General features: G+C 58.7%; 4 protein-coding genes and 2 pseudogenes across 6 annotated transcripts in view; 1 reads left to right on the forward strand and 5 right to left on the reverse strand.

The window, feature by feature from the left end:
* Positions 1-19,726, forward strand: part of PSMD9 (proteasome 26S subunit, non-ATPase 9) — a 405,206-nt gene that overhangs the window by 272,284 nt on the left and 113,196 nt on the right. The window lies entirely within an intron of this gene.
* MORN3 (MORN repeat containing 3) overlaps positions 1-19,726 on the reverse strand; it is a 330,245-nt gene that overhangs the window by 134,322 nt on the left and 176,197 nt on the right. The gene's annotated exons all lie outside the window — the stretch shown is intronic.
* LOC126930677 (40S ribosomal protein S3a-like) overlaps positions 1-19,726 on the reverse strand; it is a 265,438-nt pseudogene that overhangs the window by 118,589 nt on the left and 127,123 nt on the right. The gene's annotated exons all lie outside the window — the stretch shown is intronic.
* The window catches only part of RHOF (ras homolog family member F, filopodia associated), a 28,055-nt gene that overhangs the window by 7,828 nt on the left and 501 nt on the right, over positions 1-19,726 (reverse strand). Inside the window, exons 2-3 of the mRNA XM_050748175.1 lie at positions 8,861-9,020; positions 8,520-8,607 (exon numbers count right to left, since the gene is read on the reverse strand). Of these exons, the coding sequence (XP_050604132.1) occupies positions 8,520-8,607; positions 8,861-8,998 (226 nt within the window). The 5' untranslated portion in view covers positions 8,999-9,020. The remainder of the gene's footprint in view (positions 1-8,519; positions 8,608-8,860; positions 9,021-19,726) is intronic.
* On the reverse strand, positions 10,617-12,352 carry LOC126930684 (uncharacterized; annotated as a pseudogene). Its single transcript, XR_007717651.1, has one exon. The product of XR_007717651.1 is annotated as an uncharacterized LOC126930684 (transcript).
* On the reverse strand, positions 18,190-19,666 carry LOC126931670 (translation initiation factor IF-2-like). Its single transcript, XM_050750021.1, has 3 exons — positions 19,367-19,666; positions 18,769-19,266; positions 18,190-18,488 (listed from the first exon to the last, which is right to left on the reverse strand). The coding sequence occupies exons 1-3, from the start codon at positions 19,664-19,666 to the stop codon at positions 18,297-18,299; spliced, it is 990 nt and encodes a 329-aa protein (XP_050605978.1). The 3' UTR covers positions 18,190-18,296.

Here is a 19,726-nt window from a genome sequence, read left to right on the forward strand (position 1 = left end):
CATGAAATTCCAAGTCGGATGTTCCTTCTGCTGATACACACTAACGTGTATTGTGCAAAAATAGGTTCTGGTCCTTTAAGATGTAACAATGGGGTTCATAGTTCTGGCATAACATATTCCCTTTTACAACTATGGCAGGAGCGAACAGGTACAGTAGTCCCCCCAACCCACAAGGGTGGATTCCAAGACCCCCAGTGGATGTATGAAACCACGGACAGTCTAGAACCCTAGATATGCTGTTTTTTTCTATATGTACACACCTATAAGACAGCTTAGTTTATGACTTAGGCACAGTAAGAGATTAACAACAATAATAATAAAATAAAACGGGGCCAGGCACCATGGCTCACACCTGTAATCCCAGCACTCTGGGAAGCTGAGGCGGGCGGATCACTTGAACTCAGGAGTTCAAGACCAGCCTGGCCTGTTACCGAGCCAGCTGCTGACTGACTCATGGGCAGGTGGTGTCTCCAGCAGGGATGCACAGAGGAAGGGGCGAATCACATCCCGGGTGGGATACAGCGGGACCATGCGCAATCTCATCACGCTACTCAGTGCGGTGCATGATCTCAAATTTATGAATTATTTCTGGAATTTTCCATTTAATACTTTCAGACCTCAGGTAACTGAAACTACAGAAAGTGAAACCTCGGATAAGTTTGTAAAATGGAGCCCCCTTGGACGGCTTCTCTCATTTCTTTTTTTCTTTTCTTCACTTCTTTACTTTTTTTTTTTTTTTTTTTTTGGAGACAGGGTCTTGCTCGGTTGCCCAGGCTGGAGTGCAGTGGCACGACCTCGGCTCACTGTAAGCTCCACCTCCTGGGTTCAAATGGTTCTCCTGCCTCAGCCTCTTGAGTAGCTGGGACTAAGGCAGGTGCCAACATGCCTGGCTAATTTTTTTTGTATTTTTATTATTTTATTTTTGAGAGAGAGTCTCACTCTGTCACCCAGGCTGGAGTGCCGTGGTGCGATCTTGGCTCACTGCAACCTCCGCCTTCCAGGTTCAAGCAATTCTCCTGCCTCAGCCTCCCATGTAACTGGGACTACAGGTGCCCGCCACCACGCCAAGCTAATTTTTTGTATTTTTAGTAGAGGCGGGGTTTCACTGTGTTAGCCAGGATGGTCTCAATCTCCTGACCTCGTGATCCACCCGCCTCAGCCTCCCAAAGTGGTGGGATTACAGGTGTGAGCCACAGCGCCCGGCTTTCTTTTGTATTTTTAGTAGAGACGGGGTTTCACCATGTTGGCCAGGCTAGTCTCAAACTCCTGACCTGAGGTGATCCACCTGCCTCAGCCTCCCAAAGTGCTGGGGTTACAGGCATGAGCTGCCACGTCTGTCAAGGTTGTTCCACTCTTGTCACACACAGCAGAGACAAGGGTTGAGACTTGCCCACTGGGTTTGGCAACTACAGCCTGCAGTGACATCAGGACAGGAGGTGGCGGGGCAGGCATCAGGCTGCAGCGGGTGAAGGAAGAAGTCAGCCCCGGAGCGCTGGAGGCAATCACAGCCTGCCTGCCTCTCCTGGGGCCTCTGCTCTTGCTGTTCACTCCTCCAGGAGGTTCTTTCAACAGGGAACAGTGTGGCTCCTTCCCTCCTCTCCTTCAGGGCTCTATGGAATGTCACCTCCTCCCAGAGACCTTTCCTGACTGCTCTGAAACAGCCTCCTTGGCAGTCTGCCACGTGACGGGGGCTTTACTCATGCCTCTCACCCCTACCTGATTTCACAATACTTCTCTGGGGCCAGGCGGGGTGATTCACACCTGTAATCCCAGCACTTTGGGAGGTGGAGGCAGGTGGATCACTTGAGGTCAGGAGTTCGAGACCAGCCTGGCCAACATGGTGAAACCTCATCTCTACCAAAAATACAAAAATTAGCCGGGTGTGGTGGTGGGCACCTGTAGTCCTAGCTACTTGGGAGGCTGAGGCTGGAGAATCGCTTGAACCTGGGAGGCTGAGGTTGCGGTGAGCTGAGATCATGCCATTTCACTACAGCCTGGGGGACAGAGCGAAACTCTGCCTCAAAACAAAAACAAAAATAAAAAACAAAAAAACAGTAATTCTCTGGGTGTTTTTGTTTGCCTCTCGGGCGGGCAGGAACCACCTCTGTGCTGTTCACTGTTGTGCCCCTGGGAACACAGGTGAGCGCAATACACATTCGGTGAAGGAAGGCTCAAAGGAAGGAGTGGGTGAAGAGGGTTAATAGTCATCTCTCCGGCTTTAGGTGCCCCTGCAGCCTTGGCAAGGGCATTCCACTTCCTGACCTGTGTTCATTCAAGCAGTCCCCCTGGGAGGTACGCTGGGCGGGGACAGTTCTTCCTGTTGAGAGCCCAAGTGGTGGAGGGGACTTCGTCAAGGTCAGAGACAAGCACCCTGTGAGCCAGAGGCCAACCAGTCCCCAAGGTCAGCTGCCTGCCAGGCCATTCTAAAAGCACCAGTTCTTCCAGGAAGCTGTCCCCAGCCTTCCCAGCTGGGAATTAACCTCTGGGCCTCAGTTTCCTCATCTGTGAAATGGAGATGCGGGGCCGGGCGCGGTGGCTCAAGCCTGTAATCCCAGCACTTTGGGAGGCCGAGACGGGCGGATCACAAGGTCAGGAGATCGAGACCATCCTGGCTAACACGGTGAAACCCCGTCTCTACTAAAAAATACAAAAAAAAAACCTAGCCGGGCGAGGTGGCGGGCGCCTGTAGTCCCAGCTACTCAGGACGCTGAGGCAGGAGAATGGCGTGAACCCGGGAGGCGGAGCTTGCAGTGAGCTGAGATCCGGCCACTGCACTCCAGGCTGGGCGACAAAGCAAGACTCTGTCTCAACAACAAAAAAAAAGAAATGGAGATGCGAAAAGTGAGTGAGCCTTGATGACAGTAATAATAAAGATGTTTAATATCAACTCTCTCTCTCTCATATAAAAGTCACGGTCTAGGCCGGGCGCCGTGGCTCATGCTTGTAATCCCAGCACTTTGGGAGGCTGAGGCGGGCAGATCACTTGAGGTCAAGAGTTCAAGACCAGCCTGGGCAACATGATGAAACGCTGTCTCTACTAAAAATACAAAAATTAGCTGGGCGTGGTGGCACATGCCTGTAATCCTAGCTACTTGGGAGGCTGAGGCAGAAGAATCACTTGAGCTAGGGAGGCAGAGGTTGCAGTGAGCTGAGATCAAACCACTACACTCCAGTCTGGGCAACAGAGTGAGACTCTGCCTCGGAAAAAAAAAAAAAAGGGTTTTGCTCTGTTGCCCAGGCTGGAGCGCAGTCGTGTGATCACAGCTCACTCCAGCCTCAATCTCCTGGGCTCAAGCCATCTCCTGCCTCAGCCTCCTGAGGAGCTGGGGCTGCAGGAGTGGATTCTGTGATTCTGGCAGCACCTATGCATGAAGGCTTCTGTGTTACATGCCAGGTCTAGCTCGAAGCCATTCACCTGGATTAACTCATCTTTCCCCCAAAAACCCTACAAGGTAGACACTATTGTTGGCCCCTTTTACAGGCTGAGAAACGGAAGCATAGAGAGCTGGAGTGACTTGCCCCAGGCCACACAGTTAAGGGGAAGCTTTGTAAATAACAGAGGACCCTGCTGGGGTATTTTTTTTTTCTTAGCCTACCCCAGAAAACAGGAAGGAATCCTCACCCTACTTGTCCCAGTCCTGACCAGGTGAGGAAAAATGTCAGCCCTCTCAAGAAAGAGGGCCTCTGGGAAGGGAGAGGCAGCCAGCTCTGACTCCAGCGCCTCCTCCAGGTTGCCGTCCTGGCTTGACTCTGCCCAGCCCAGCCTTCCCTAGAATTCAGTGTGGGCGGATGTACTTCCGTGTGCACCAATCCCATGCCCACTTGGGGATGGGGGAGTGTACTGTTAATAAATACCTTCTCTCATATGAGTCGGGGGTCAGGTTCCATTCACTGATGCACATTCTGGGCGGGACTGTTCAGGGCAGCCTCCACATCTCGAACTGACGCCCACATTTCCCTCTCTGGGTGTCAATTTCCTTATCTGGGAGAGGGGGTGATAACAGTGATAACCCCACCCCTAATCTGGAAGGTGAAAGCCCAGGAGAAGGGAGGCAACACTTGGAGCTTGGAGCTTGGAGCTTGGAGCTTGGAGCCGGAGCGGTGCCGGTGCCGGTGCCGGTGCCGGTGCCGGTGCCGGTGCCGGGCCGGGGGCGGGGGCAGAGTCGGGGGCAGTGCCGGGAGGCAGGAAGAAGGCTATTGGGTTACTCTTGAAACAGAAACTTCCAGGAGAAGTTAATAGCCTGGCATGGCGGGGGGTCAGAACCTCCAGAATCTTTGGACCCAGAAGCTTTAGGGGCCTCCCAGCCACCAGGTGATACCATTACCCTCTACATTCTACAAAAATGATCCTGGGGCTGAAAGGGTCCATGTCACCTGCCCGTAGTCACAGGGGGGCCCATCCAGCCACTGCAGATGGGCTTAGAGATTAAAACAGCCCAGGAGACCAGGCATGGTGGCTCACACCTGTAATCCCAGCACTTTGGGAGGCTGAGGTGAGAGGATCACTTGAGCCCAAGAGGCTGAGGCTGCAGTGAGTTATGATCATGCTACAGACTCCAGCCTGGGTGACAGAGCGAGACCCTGTCTCTAACCACAGCCCCCACCCACCAAAAAAAACCAAAAACCAAAAACCAAAAAAACCCAGGAATTATACGCAAAGGATGCAGGTGCTTCTGGTGAGGAAGTCTCTAGGCCCGTGAAGCCGCCCATCGTCCTGACGTACACTTGGGCGGTGCTGCGGCAGGGCTGGGGGAAGGGAGGCTCATGCCGCACACGGGGCTATTTTCTTGGTGGGATGAGGCTTTGCCAAGGCAGTCCTGCTTCCAGGGACAGGGGTCTCTGAGGCCCAGGGCAGAGTTAAGGAGAGAAGACCTCAAATCTTCAGGAGGACACACAGGGCAGGTGGCCCCCAGCTCCAGCTGGGGCGTTGGTCAGGGAAGGGTGCTGGCAGCGTGAGAAGGGAAGCTGACAGAAGAGGAACCCACTTTTACTCACTCTGCTGGGGGCCCACCTGTGCCTCCCCAGGAAGACAGGGGCTGCGCAGCCCCAGCTGGGAGTTGAGACCACCTTCTGGGTGACCCCAGCCTTGGCTCAGCCCAGGCCTCCGGTGCTTCTGGGGCTCACGACGCCCACCTGTCCCTGGTTACTTGTCTTAGCAACTCCTACTCCATTGCCCGCCAATTTTCTTTCTGTTCCCATCTCAGGCTGAGAAGGGGACCACTGCTCCCAGGGCAACCCCCACCCCATTCTGTGCCCCTCCAACCCTGGACCCCACACCTTGGCCCCGATAAGCTCAGTCTCCCATCTGCGTCTTCACAGCCCACCTCACCCCGCCTCTCCCTGCCCAGGAAACTTCAGACTTCACCGCAGCTTCCTGCCTCAGAGGATGTCGGGGCCCGGGTGAGGCCAACAGAGCAGTGGGTGCCACGGCCCCCGCCCCTTCCCCTCTGAGCCCGGAGAGCCCTGTCACCCCATCTGTCCACCCTCCGCTGTGGTGTCCGTAACTACTTCCTCAGGATGGAGACAGCCAGACAGGCCTTCCACCAGGGCTCCTGTGGGCAGGTCTGGGTGTGGAGAAATTCAGCCTCCGAGAGCCACCCCTGTCTCACAGCTCTGGTGGCCACCAGTTGGGAAGACGCCCCTTCCGCCACTGGGTGTAGCCCATTGGGTTCTAGAACTTTCTACAACTACGTTTACTAGACTCATTTCTGGCTTGGCCATTCCCTTACCCTCTTGGCCTTTTGCCTCTCTCTCTGTGACCTCCTGGCCATGGCTTTCTGTCATGTTCTCCCGAGAGCCGTCCACCTGCAGGCAGAGATAAATCATCTCCGGCATTCGGATCTATTACCCATTCATTCCATCACCTTCCAAGCCTTGCTCCATGACAAGCACTGGGACCTGGGCTCTCCCTGGTGGCACTCACTGACCAGGGGATTTCCTCCTATGAGCAGGCCTTCCCCGGTCATGGGGGGACACCCCCTACAGGGAGCAGCCAGATTTCTTCTCCCTGGGTACCCCTCCTTGGTCTGTCAGACTACGAGGCCAACCTCCTCCCATGAGCCCTGCTTCTCTGCTGCTTGGGAAGAGACTTGCCAGGGAAGATAGAGCTCCCCACTGCAGCAGGGGCTGGGGGCCAGCTCGGGGCATGGCGCTGTAGATGCCAAAGCACAGGATCGAGCTAGGGCTGGGCAGGGATGGTAGAAGGGTCTTTTTAATTTTTTTTAATTTTAATTTTTTGAAACAGGGTCACGCTCTGTTGCCCAGGCTGGAATGCAGTGGCGTGATCTTAACTCACTGCAACCTCTGCCTCCTGGGTTCAAGCAATTCTCCTGTGTCAGCCTTCCAAGTAGCTGGGACTATAGGCGTGTGCCACTATGCCTGGCTAATTTTTGTATTTTTTGTATTTTTAGTAGAGATGGGGTTTCGTCATGTTGCCCAGGCTGGTCTTGAACTCCTGGCTTCAAGCAATCCTCCTGCCTCAGCCTCCCAAAGTGCTAGGAAACGGAGTCTCGCCCTGTCGCCCAGGCTGGAGTGCAATGGCACAATCTCGGCTCACTGCAAGATCCACCTCCTGGGTTCAAATGATTCTCCTGCCTCAGCCTCCTGAGTAGCTGGGATTACAGGTGCCCGCCATCATGCCCAGCTAATTTTTGGATTTTTAGTAGAGATGGGGTTTCACCATGTCGGGCAGGTTGGTGGACATAATATATTCATCTGATTTAATCCTCATGACCCTCTTAGTGCTCATGACAGATCATGAAACTGAGGCCCAGACATCCCCAATGATACGTAGCCAATAGAGCTGCGGTCAAAGCCCAGATCTGACTCCAAAGAGGGTGGCAGGAACAGGATGGGACCGTGGATGGGATCCCCATAGTGCCGGTGGTCGCCTGCTCCTGGTAACTGTAGCAGGGGACGCTCCTCCGTCCCTCCGGTAGCAGCTCTTTGCACAAGTTCTTCCTACATCACCTTGCAGCTTTCCAGAATCTCCATACCACAATCTACTCTGACATGTTCCTTGAGCATCGCTCTCTGGGCAAGGCCAGAAAGGCCATCCCTGTTCTCATGATGTGGAGGCTGCCCTGCACAGTGAACCCCGGGACCTGATAGGGGAGGCCCTGAGGGCAGAGGAGGAGGAAAGAAAAAGCCTCCCGGCTCTTGCAGGGCAGTGGGCAGCTGTAAATGTCTCCACTCAGGAGCACTTGACTCAAAAAGTGGGTGAACAACCTTGCCCTTCCCTGGCTCCTGGACAAGAAACATGAAAGGAAAAGTGTCCCAGACCATGACTCTTACTACCCTCTGGGCCACGCCTCGGGAATTCCTCTGATGTCTCAGCTCTCCCAGCTCACCAGGGGCTAGAGACAGGCCCTGTTTTGGGGGTGGCCCTAGAGGGCCCACATCCCACAAAGACAGGTTTCTCAGAGACCATGGTAGGACCTGCTGAAGTCGGAATGGAGGGGGCTCTGAGCTAGAACAGCCCCTTTTCGGGTCCTCTCCAAGGTCTACCTGGGGGTGGAGGTGTCTGGATTTTGGTTCCATCCTACGTCAGTGTCTGACCTCACCTCACACATACAAGGCTTGGCTGGCAGGAGAGGGCCACCTGGTGACGTGGTTCCCTGCAGGTCACTAAACACTGAGTCACAGAGGTGGGGTGAGGCCTCACCTGGGGATGTCAACCTTTGGTCCCCAATGTTGATGAAGCCCAGAAGGGAGTCAGGGTCCTCCCACTGACTGCGTTTCTCCCGTCCCTGCCCCTCACAACACCGACTCCCAAGCAATTGCACATAAATCCGTAGACCACCCACGGGGGGCTGCAGGTGGCAGGCAGAGCCTGGTGTGGGGCCCCTGCCCCCAGTGCTCTGTTCCTTCCTCAGTTCATTTTCTACACTGTCTGGTTTTGTCCCAGGGAACTGGGAAAGCACAGAAATAATTATAGCCACACAATTCCAGAACCACCAACTGCAAGCCGTGGAATCCTGGGAGCTGCAGACACAGAACTCGCATCCACAGGACCCCAGAGCCTCAGGCTGCAGAGCGCAGGCCACAGAGCCCTGGAGCCACAGGCTGATTTGCAGCTGGGAGCATCCCAGAACCACAGGACCCAGACACACAGCCCAGGCAATCCGAGCACCAGGGGGCTCAAATCTGCAGCCCACAGAGTCTGCAGAGACCACAGCAGGCAGCGCAGCAGTCCTGGAACCATGGGAGGCCCAAGAGCAGCCCACTGCTTTCTAGAACCACAAGAGAGGAACGAGCTGTGGGCTCTCAGCACAGAGCTGGGAGGGTGGCCCCGGAGTTCACCTCCTCCTCCACACTCTCCACTTACATATAGGGCTTGGCCTCTAGGGTCGCGCAGCCAGCGCCCCTGAGCGGCCTCCAGGAGTGAAGAGCCGGCCAGGACCCTGGCAAGGCTGCTGGGCGGGGACGCCCGGTGGGGGACGCCCGGTGGGGGACGCCCGGGAGGGGAAACCCTTCGGGCGGGCGAACCCCCGGGACCCCGGGGGCGCAGGCCCACTCACCGGCCGTGTCGTAGAGATTCAGGGTGACCTCCTTGCTGCCAACGGTCACGCTGGCCGTGTACTTCTCGAACACCGACGGGGCATAGTGCTGCGGGAGAGGGGGTCGGTTGGTCCTTAGTGGGGCCTGCGGGGGCCAAGGTTCCAGCTAAACCCACTGTCCACCCCCTCACTCGTCCCGGATCAGCACCCCCTCACCCCGCTGGGCTCTGGAATTCCCGAGGGGCGCCCCGGGGTGGCGGCCGCCTCTCCGTACTCGCGACGCCGGGGACCGAGGGTCGGGGCTCTGGGCTCAGGCTGAGGGGCGTCCATCGCCCCCACCCCAGCCCCGCTGCGGGCCTCACCTCGGGGAAGGAGCCCTGGCTGTACACCATGAGCAGCGAGGTCTTGCCGCAGCCGCCGTCACCCACGATCACGATCTTCAGCTCCTTCCTGCCCGGACCGGGGGCGGCGGTCGGGGCCGGGGCCCCGGGGGCATCCATAGCCCGGAGCCCGCAGCACTGGCGGCTGCGCGCCCGGCACTAGCGGAGCCAAGAGGTCGGGGGCGGGGCGGGGCCGGAACTAGCCCCGCCCACTCAGAGCGGCGCCACCTCCGCCAGGCAGCCTCCCGGCCGACCTCCCAGCCTCAGTTTCCTTTCTGCTAAGGTCCCAGCCCTGGGTGTGGGTATTCAGCTCTCAGTCCCAGGGATACTGCGGCACCGGAGAAACGGGGCTCAGCTGCGAGAGAAGCTCCCACCCCCATCCCACCGCCACCCTCTGCGCGTCACGGCGCGCCCCTCGCCGGCGAGACCCGATCGTGGCTGCCCAGCGACTCCAGGTGCCCCTGATTGGCAGGCTCCGCCTACGGCAGGGACCCTCTGATTGGCCGGCGCGGCCAGACAGGACCTCCCGGATTGGCTGGCTGTGCACCTGGTGCGAGGAGCCCCAGGCCTCGAGCTCCGGGAAGAGCCCAACTTTGCACTGCCCCAGCGGCGTGGCTTGGCGCATGTCCGCCTCTGGCCTCAGTTTCCCCACAGGAGGTAGCTGCGGTGGCACCAGGGAAGATGCTGACGCGAGGGTCGTGTCTGCCCACCTCGCCTGGGCTAGGGACGCCTGCGTGTACGCGGGTTCGGGGTGTGGAACTGGGCTCCGCTTACCCGCACCCCGACACCGGGCTGCAGGGTGGACGTCCAGCGCCCTCTGCCGGGCAATCGTCTCGGCGCCGGCCGCAGGTTGGCCCCAAACCACGAAGGGCGGGCGCCTCCTTCCGACAGGAGCCAGAGGCGCGAACCACGCAAGACGCCGTCAGGGAGGGGCAGGTTGGAGTAGCGCTAGTTGAAGTCAGCTTGATCCCTCTCCTTGAGCTTTGGAGACTAACCCCACACTCATCAAGAAATGTAAGAAAATGCGTTTCCTTGCCAGCAGCCACATGTCTTTCATCTCAGGAATCCCCCCAACTCTCCCGTCCCATGATCAAAACAGCTTTTGTTGAGCACTTACTGTAGGCAGTGCTATCCGGGCTGCTGGCTGAATCACCCGTAACCCCCACCTCTCGTCTTACTCCTCCCCCCGGGCAGGATGACTGCCCTCTGCACCAGCCAGGTGAGTGGACAGGGTGGCAGAGGGACCTCCCTGGAGCTGCTCCACGGCAGATAGGCACGGGAGCATGGCCGAGAGTTGGATCCTACCAGCTGGGGTAGAAGAGCCCATTTCTAACAAAACCTCAACAGCAGCATAGTTGGGGGCAAGTGACCTTCCGTAGTTTCCGCAGATAGGGGCTGGCAGGACTCAAGATCTTTTTGCTGGCGATCCCACCCCAAAGACTCCCAGTTTTCAAGATCCCGGCAAGGCTCATGTAAACCTCACTTCGTGGAGGAAAACCGCCAACCTGGCAGTTCCATGGTCAAGGTTCTCAGCCGCTGCAAGGAAGGCACGGTCTGACCACCAGAGGGCAGCAGCGACCGCCCACAGAATCCCAAGACCACGGCAGAGCTGGGAAGGGGAGGCCAGAAGGCACCCCAGATTCTCAGTGGACGCCCTCTCCGGGCACTGGGCAAAGGGGAGTCTCTTGGGTCAAGCACCCCCTAGACAAATGCACAGCAACTCATCCACTCCTTTTTCGCAACACGTTTATTGAGAGGCAGTTATGCTCCAGCTTTCCAAGAGGTCAGGTTGGGAGAGGGGAACCCTTTACAGAAGGCTGAGTGCTGGCTGGCACACTGGGCTTGGCAGCACTGGAGGGCAGGCAGGAAAAGTAGGGTGGGTAACCCGGCCTGACAAATGCACGGCAGCTAAAAAACCTCTTCAGGTTCTGGGGTGGCTGGGCCATGAGAGGGGAGGCCAGGCAGGGCTGTCAAGGTAACGGGGTTCAGATCATGGAGGAGTTGCCTGCCAGGCTCCATGGGACTGGGGGACAGGACAGGAGCACAGCCACCAGCCGGGCCCTGAGGTCCCCAGGGTGACCAGGGAGGAGCTGTGACTGGCTGGGGAGGCAGGGCTGGGGCCGAGGTTCCCTAGGACCACAGGAGGTAGCCAAGGCATTCCAGGTGGTGGAGGAAGAGGACCAGAAGCTGGTGAGTGCGTCACTCGAGCCCAAAGGGGGGCTCCTGACTGTCCTCAAAAGCCTCAGACCTCAGTGTCCACTTTTTCCATCCAAGAAATGGAGCTGTGAATCTCTGCTTATGACAGCACAAGCTGGCACGAAAGTGGAGGCCGGAAATGAGAACAAGTGTGCTTTCCCAGCCCGGCCTGGGCCCAGGCAGAACAGCCGATACTGGCCCCAGTCTGCCTACCCACCCCTGCTGGCCAGGAGGCTGGCAGAACCCCAGTCCCACCTGCCTGGAGCGCATTTGATTTGGACTCGACTGTTGTGGTGATGGAAGGGGCTGGATCTGTAGCTAAAAATACCTCGGAGCTAAGCCAGCTGCTCGGAGCTTCCTCGGAGGCTGGGCCGCGCTGGGCCCGCTGAGGAACTGGGCACGCCCACCCAGGAGGCAGCTCCCTTACCTGCTAGAGGTTGAGGACCCGTGTCACTCCCCTTCCAGTCACCAGGAATTCCTGGAGAGTTTGAGAAGACAAGATTCTTTAAGCTGGTTCTTCACACAAGGGCTCTTGGGTCACTGAAGCCTGGGGGAGCGGCCGAGTGGCATTTGTGGGGGGGTCAGCTCATCGGTGTCCACACCGGGGCCTACGCCATAGTGCGGCCAACAGGGAAACCGAGCCCCGGAGAGCTGCAGGGGCCTAGCCACTGCTGTGTTGTCAGAGCAAAGCCCAGCCAGCCCCAGTGAGGCTGTGGCACCCACTTCCCTGGGTGCCTGAGAACCCTGCAGAGGGGCCACCCACATGAGGCAGGAGACACTGAGCCTTCAGGGATGAAGCTACTCCCTGAGGTCCCCGGGACGGGAGCTGGCCTGGCAAGTACATCTACCAAGCCTGAGCAGTCCCCCGGCCTTGGCTGCCCATGAGCACTTGGGGACGGGCCAGAGGCAAGGCCACTCCTTGAGTGCTAAAAGTTCCCCTCACAAAAGCCAGACTCAGCAACAACTCAGAACGTTATTGTCAGCCAGGCGCGGCGGCTCACGCCTGGAATCCAGCACTTCGGGAGGCCAAGGCGGGCGGATCACCTGAGGTCAGTTCAAGACCAGCCTGACCAACATGGAGAAACCCTGTCTCTACTAAAAATACAAAATTAGCCGGGCATGGTGGCACATGCCTGTAATCCCAGCTACTCTGAGGCTGAGGCTAAGAATCGCTTGAACTCTGGAGGCGGAGGCTGCGGTGAGCCCAGATGCACCATTGCCTGGTCAACAAGAGTGAAACTCTATCTCAAAAAAAAAAAAAAAAATTATTGCCTATTGCCGGACCTGCTCCTCCCAGCGCTCAGGTGCAGGAGTTTGCTGGAGGTCACATGCCAGCTAGAGACGCACTGGGCCAGGCGACTTGAGATGGTGGGGCCGCCTCACTGCACAGCCTAGGCAGAGGCTGTGTCTCCACCCAGAGGGTCCGAAAGGTCACGTTCCGCACTAGGGTTCCGGGCGGAGGGGCCGGAAGAGGCGGGGACGCCAGCGACTCAGTAGTAATGCAAGTCCTGCCACCTCCTGGCCGGCCCTTCCGCTGGCGTGGCCCTCTCTCTGCAGGCCTCAGGGCCGGGTGCCAGGAGCAGCCCCGCCCCACGTTCGCTGGGTGACCAGTGGGCGGGGCGCCCTCGAGGGACCAGCAGGAACAGCAAGAGGACAAACTGCCCCACCCTCCCTGCCCCAGGAGGTGATGGTGGGGGGACAAAGAAAAGGGACCAAAGCACAGGGAGAGGGGACAGGGAGAGGGGTACAGTCCAGCCAGGTGGGTCCCGACACCGCGCTGAGAACCACATCCAGACCACAGATGAGCACCCAACAGCTCCCTGATTGGATCCAGGGAGGGGAGAAACTGGCTGGAGCCCTCCAGGGTGCAGCTGGGAGAGAGACGTACGTCAATTACTTAATTATCCAAAGCAGGTGGGGAGTAAAGACCCCACCCAGAGAGCAGCGAAGACTCTGCAGAGCCAAATGTAAAACAGGTTTCAGGGAGTATAGAAGAGGCTTTTGGGACATTAACAATGTGAACCTCAATTTTTATCAGGTGCTTTCGCCCTCTTGCTGTACTTGTGCAGAGGGGAGTCTGGGCAGGAACACCCTTCCCTCCCAGCAAAGGAGCTGGACCCAGGACAGCTCATCAGGGATTGAAGACCCAGCCCTGGCCCTCAGAGAAGGAGCCAACAGCACCACGCTGGTTACTTCCAACCAGACAGTCCTGGGCAGGGATGCCAACAGACAGCTGGCACGGGAGGAAGCCCAAAATAACCCAGACAGCTGGGGTGAGGGGGTGCCATGGGCACAGGCGCTGGCTGCCAAGTCAAGCCACCTGGAACCCCATCCTGGCTCTACTGGTGGTGGCCTTGTGACCTTGGGCGAGTCACTTCTCCCCGGATCATGGGTGTGTGACCCAAATCTTGACCCCACTATGGAACAGCCTGTGCGGCTGGGGAAAGGCCTCTACCTCCAGCTGGACTCAGCCACTCCAGAGGAGAACCGCATGGGCTGCCTTCCCGGGGAGCGGGAGCGCTGGATTCCCCTTTGCCCTGAGGCAGGGACACGTGCTTCCCCAGGTGGACTGGTGGGGCGGGGGAGCTCTGAGGCAGCCCAGCGCCCACCCCCTGCAGCCACTCCCAGCAATAACCACAATCACAAGGAAGGCCAACTAAAAGTTTGGGAAGAGGACCTCCTTAAGGCACTTAATCCTCCCACCCACTCTTTCCAGCAGGCACCCTTATCATTTTAAAGGGGGACACTCACCCAAGGTCACCAGCACTATCGAGATCCTAGCTCACGGCGAACTCTCTCCCTTAGCACCAAGATACCTTTAGCAAGGTCTCCCTGTTTATCCCCACAGGTCCCCAGAGCTCAGTGTAGCCCTCACAGCAGGAGTGGGGCACACCTCCCAAATAGGGGAGTGGTGTGATCTGGAGCACCTGGACGCAAATGGTTCATCAACGCAATCACAAAGCAGAGATCACATGGGGGGGTCCGAGACCAAGGGCCGCCATCTCCAGCTGTGGAGCTTCTCAAACACTGAGATAGGAAACTATTCAGTATGTGAAGTCGGCTAGTGTTAGAATGAAATCAATTACTATGCGCCAAGCGTGGAACTTGGCACTTCTGCGTCAAAACCCCAGGTGTTACCAGGCTGGGGTCTCAAAACGTGTTCTGACCACAGCATCAGCCTCACCTGGGAACTTGTTAGAAATGCCAGTCCTCAGGACCCACCCACTGAATCAGACACTCGGGCACCAGGCCCAGTGGTCCATTTTCAATGAGTCCCCCTTCGGGTGTGATTCTGATGCCTGTTCCATACTAAGAATCACTGATCTAGCCCTGTTTTTGGAGATGGAGAAACAGGCTTGGAGACTATGCCGCTTACGCAAGGCCATAGCTGTTCAATGGCTCGCCAGGTTTCAAATCCAGCTTTGTCCGGTTCTAAACACAAGGCTTATATACAGGCCTGCCCATTTGGGGACTGGAGAAGAAAACAAGAATCTCAGGAAGGTGGTGAAACATCAAGGAAGGCCCTTTCATAAAGAAAGCTGGCTGGGACCCCGGATCTCTGTTCTTTGCCTCCCTAGCAGCCAGACATCCGAGGATGGCTCACACTGTCACCCCAAATGCCCCACGGGGACGGCTGGAGGGGAGGCCACAGCACAGTTGGGCTTTCTGGCAGTGACCTGTGTCTTTTAGAAGTAGGAGGCACCCAGGGCCCTCCCCCCGCCGAAAAACACACAACTGGGAAATACTTGCAAGTGGAGCCTCTCGTATGCTGCTAAATTCGGCAGAGAATTGCACGCCCCAAATGCCTGACAACAGAAGCTGACAGGCGGGGATGGATGGCCCTGGCGGCCCAGCAGGCGGCCCTAAGCGCTCGCAGCTGGGGGGGCGGGGCCGCAGAACCAGCCCGGCGGGTTTGGGGTTCCGCCCTCCCTGGGCTGCAGGCCAGAGCCCCCCAAATCTCCCTCACGGTCTGGGCAAGGACTCACACCTACCTTAATGGGAGGATTGTCAGGGTCAAACTAGGCCTGCCCCTGCCGTCGACAGAAGGAAAAATTGTCCATTCGGGGAGTGCCCGGCTGTCGCCCCTTCTCTGGCCCAGAACCTGGAGGGGAGGAAGGTGGAGGGCGGATCAGGGCGTGGGGGGAAGAGAGATGTGACCGGCCGAAGGCACAGTGGACGGGGGCTCCGGGGCTGAAAGGGAGCCCCCCAGACATCGCCCCACCCCCAGCGGCCCGGGCGGCCGGGGGCGGCTGAGTCAGACGGTTCAGCCCGGGCCCGGGCGGCGGCTCATCTGCATTTCCAAAGGCCCGCCCCGCCCGCACTCTCCCCGGGAAGGGCTGGAGATCTGAGGCTTCGCCCGGAGCCCCGCGCCTCGGGGGATCCGGGGGGCCCCCCTCCGTTTTCCCAGGCTTCCCCCACCTCCTGCCTGGAGACCTGGGCAGGAGGGCTGCGCCCTGGGCGACCCAACGGGGCGTCTCTGGCCACCCCGAGGGCCTCACGACCTGAGTGGGGACAAAGGGGGCGACCCCCCGTCCCGCGCCGGTTCGGATCTCAAAGGGCGACTGGGAGGTCGGGCCCGGGCGCCCAGAGCCGGGTGGGCAGCGGGGGCGGCCTGGGGTCAGGGCCAGGCCGGGCCGCGGCTTCCGGAGGAGTCGGTGGGACCCGGGGCGGCCTCGAGGCCCTGCCGACCCCGTGGCCCTCGGCTGCGGGCGCCCGCGCGGGACAAAGATGAAAGGGGGAAGCGGCCCGGGTGAGGCCTCCTGGTGCCCGCGTGGGCCTCCGGGTCGCCCAGCCCCCCTCCCCCGGCCGCTTCTCCCGCCTGGCGCGCGGCGGCCGCCACCGCCCCAGCCACGGGCAGCGCGCGAAATGGCGCCCGTCAGGCCGCCGCGCCGGGCTGAGGCGAGCGCGGGAGACGCGGCGCGCGACGCCCCCGAGGCCCACGGCCTCCGAAACGGCTCCCGAGACCGGGTCGCCACCGCTGCGCTCCGCGGGCTCTCGGGGCCCGACCTGGCCGCGGGCCCGCCTCCTGCTCCGGGCTCCCCACGACCGGGGGGACGGAGGTAAGGAGGAAGGAGGGAGAGCCGCCGCCATTAGCACCGCAGCCCTGCCCGGCCGGGCCCGCCCGCCAGTCCAGCCCAGCCCAGCCCTGCCGCGACGGGCTCGAAGCCTGTAAAGAAAACTGGTGTTTGGGAGGAGGAGCGAGCGCGGCCAGGAGGACAGGAGCGCCGGGCTGCAGGCGGAGATGCTGCGTCATGGTGCCAACATGGACGCCGGCCTTTTGTCCTCCTTCGCGTTGCCAGCGCAGGCGCACCCCGGAGCTCCGAGAAGCCGGCTTCGGGGTGCGGAATCCTCACGATCGAAAGGGAAAGAGGGCAAAAGGCTGGGCGATGAGGCTCCCTCGTCTTTTAAGCCCCCCGTCTCCAAAGCACTTCAATTTCTTCTCCCCATCCAGGCTCAGACCTGGGAAGAGCGAGGGGGGCGAAGGCAGGCGGCTCCATGAGCCCCCGAGGGTCGCTGCGGAGCCCCTCTTCTCGCCCTTGGGGCAGAAGAGGCACAGGGGTCCGAAGAGCCCTCCGTGTCCCAACCCCCCGCCCACTGCCCGCTCCGGCTGCCGAATACAATGCTCCAGAATCCTCCTTCTCCCCTCAGCTCCCAAACACTCGCAGCCCTTGCTTGGCCTGCAAAAGGGTTTCCTCGAAGGGGCAAAAGGCACTTTTATTTTTCTTACTTACCCGCTCAGCCCGGTGCCATGGAGTCTAGAAGATCAAGCTGGGCGGTGGTTTTGGAGACGTTATTGTAAAAACATATATATTTTTTTGATTTAGTTGGGAAATTTGGGAGTTATGGTGGTGTCTTTGTTCTTGTTACCTTTTTGTAAGTTACACCCTCACGTTCTGCTCCTTCCACTTCTGCAAACTTTCCAGGGTTGGGTAGGCAAAAAGGCAGCTTCGCTGAGGACTGTTTACTGCTCTGGATATAGCAATGGTGTGATCGTCATTAAGAGACAAAAGGCGAAAATACACAGTCAAATCAAACAAAAGGCAAAAGACACACCAGCCGCCCAACCACCATAGAAAATACCCCCCACTTAACGTTGAACGTGTTTGCTGGAACCAGTTAGGACTTGTTTTCCAGTTTTAATCTAGTTTCCTGTGACGGCTTTAGTCTCTCGACACAAAGAGAAGGTCTTCCTTTCCCTCACCCACCAGCTCCCCCCAACCCCCAACCCCAAAGACGAGAAAAACAGGGCTGTTTTTCTTCAAATAGATCGATTTTCAAAGAAAGTGTACAAGCTACGGGGAAGAAAGCTGACTAGCATTTAGTGCTGTAAGCATTTTCAAAAGCATAAAGCTAGAACCTTAGCTTTATAAAAGCAAGATCGTCTCAAAGCATCTTAACTGGCTTATATTAGACAAGAGAGACAAAGACATACATGCAGATGAAGGTTCGGAAAATTAAGGACATCTCAGCAACATTAACATAAAAACTGTACTGCGTCAGGACAGAATGGATTGGGTACTTACAATGTAAAAGGTTTTTTAAAAACTAAGAGTAACAACTGCTCACAATTTTTTGTTGCTGCCATTTCGCTAGTCCTAAAGCTATATACATTTAAAACATTACCTTGTTAAAAAGAGAGAAGGAGTTAATAAGATGGCCAGGTTTAAGTGTTTAATAGAGGAAACTAGATATATTTAAAAATTTATTGTTCAGTCAAGAGAATACAGATTAAGACAGCTCCAAGCTCCCCCCCACCCACCCAAAGAACAAAAAGGAAAAAAATATGTCATTTACTTAGGTTTTTTTGGAATTCAAAACTGTTAACTGCTGACATGAATGGTGTGCTATGACCTAGTTATACAAGACAAAGATGGATTCCAAGTCATAAGGAAAAATCCAGATCTTTTTAAAAAGTCTTCTCCAGTCTTCCAACTGTGAGTCCTTGGGCCTGTTGACAAATGTTAAACACACTGAGACGTCCTGAACTGGATGGTAGAGTCAAAGGAAAAACATTCCCCATTTGCAACAAAGGAAAAACCCACTTGGCCATTTAATTCCATTGCAGAAAAATGGCTTCCCTCATCTGTTGGCCTCTCCTTCGTGTCTGATGAAGGATGTTTTGAGATCAGCGTCTAATAACTCAAGCCCTATAGAAGCCGCGCGCTGATTGGCTGCCGCGCCCTGCCGCCCTGCTCCAGCCAATTACCTACCCACGGCCAAATTACAAACCCCGAAAAGAGCCCCAATATGAGCTACACCAGCTCCGAGCCCCGGCGAGGCGGCTCCTGCGCCTCGGCCGCCAGAGAGAAGCGGCAGAGGGGGCTGCAAACGCGTCCTCGCGAAGCCCGGGAGCCTCGGAGTTGAACTCACAAAATGGAAGCCGCGCGCTGATTGGCCGCCGCCACTCCCGGACCTTTAATAAAGAAAGGGGAAGGAAAAGATAAATGCAAAAAAGGGGGACTCTCTCCTCCGCGGGTGGCTGGAGGAAGGGGGGGAAGCATGTGTTCAGGACAATTACAGGGCGATCCCCTCCAAAAATAAAAACAGAAGAAGGCTTCTATCGCCCAGGTCCAGGCGAGGGCTACATCCTCCCAGGAATGCGAATGCTAACGTGGTGAACCCTGGTCTCCCCTCCCCAGCTCAGCTGCGGGGAGGGGGTCGCGGGCCGGAGGAGGAAGCTGGAGCGCAGATACCTCGATTGCAACTCCTCTGAGTCGACGCCGGCCTCCCCGCGCGGTTCCCAGCGTCCACACACACCCTCGGCCCCCTAGACCCCAGCCCTCTCCCCGGGTCCCCGCGCGCCCGCCTCCGGCCCGGGCAGTTTGGAAACAGTTTTGCAGGCCCGGGACGCACGCCGCGGCGGCCGCGGCTCGGAGGGTAGTCCCGGCCGCGGGAGGTAGAGCCCGGGGAGACCCCCTCCCCCGCCAGCCAAGACCCCCACCCCAGTCCCAGAAGAATAAATAAATTAAAAGGCCTTCCCCCGGGGAGGGGGAGGCAGTGTGGGAGCGCGCGAGTGAGGGGTGGGGGGCCGCTGGGGCCCGGGGCTTTGGCGGCGCAGCTGCCGCCGCCGGGAGAGTGCCTGGGGAAGCGGCGAGGAAGGAGAGGGGAGGAGGAAGAGGAGGAGGAGGAGGAAGAGGAGGAGGGTGAGCGCTCGGGTCGGGCTCCTTAGCGGTGTATTGTGGGATGTGCGGCTACTGGGAGCCGAGCCTCCGCCGCCAGCCGCCTCCCGGGCAGCAGCAGCAGCAGCGGCGGCGGCAGCAGCTCCGGGCCCGGCAGCCGCGGCGGCGGCGCCCCCCCTTCCCGGCCCCCGGTCTGGCCGCCCCGGCCTCGGCTCCCGCGGGGGACACCATGTACTGGCTGGCGGCGCAGGGAGGCCGGCGCCCGGCGGGGATGTAAGCGCGGCTCGGGGAGGGAGAGGCCGCGGCCGGCAGCCGGGCGGCCCGAGCCCCCGGCCCCGGCCCTGGCCCGAGCGGGCGGGCGGGCGGGCGGTGGCGGCGCCGCCGCCGCCGCCAGGCCCTGCCGCGAGCCCCGCGCCACAGCCGGGCCGAGCGAGCGGGCGAGCGCCACGCCGGGCGGCCGGGCGGGCACCATGGGCCGGAGCCCGCGTCCTCCGGGCGCCCCGGGCCCCGCCAGCCCGCCCCGGGGACCCCC

The sequence above is a fragment of the Macaca thibetana genome, chromosome 11, assembly GCF_024542745.1.
Source record: "Macaca thibetana thibetana isolate TM-01 chromosome 11, ASM2454274v1, whole genome shotgun sequence".
NCBI classification, from domain to species: Eukaryota; Metazoa; Chordata; class Mammalia; order Primates; family Cercopithecidae; genus Macaca; species Macaca thibetana.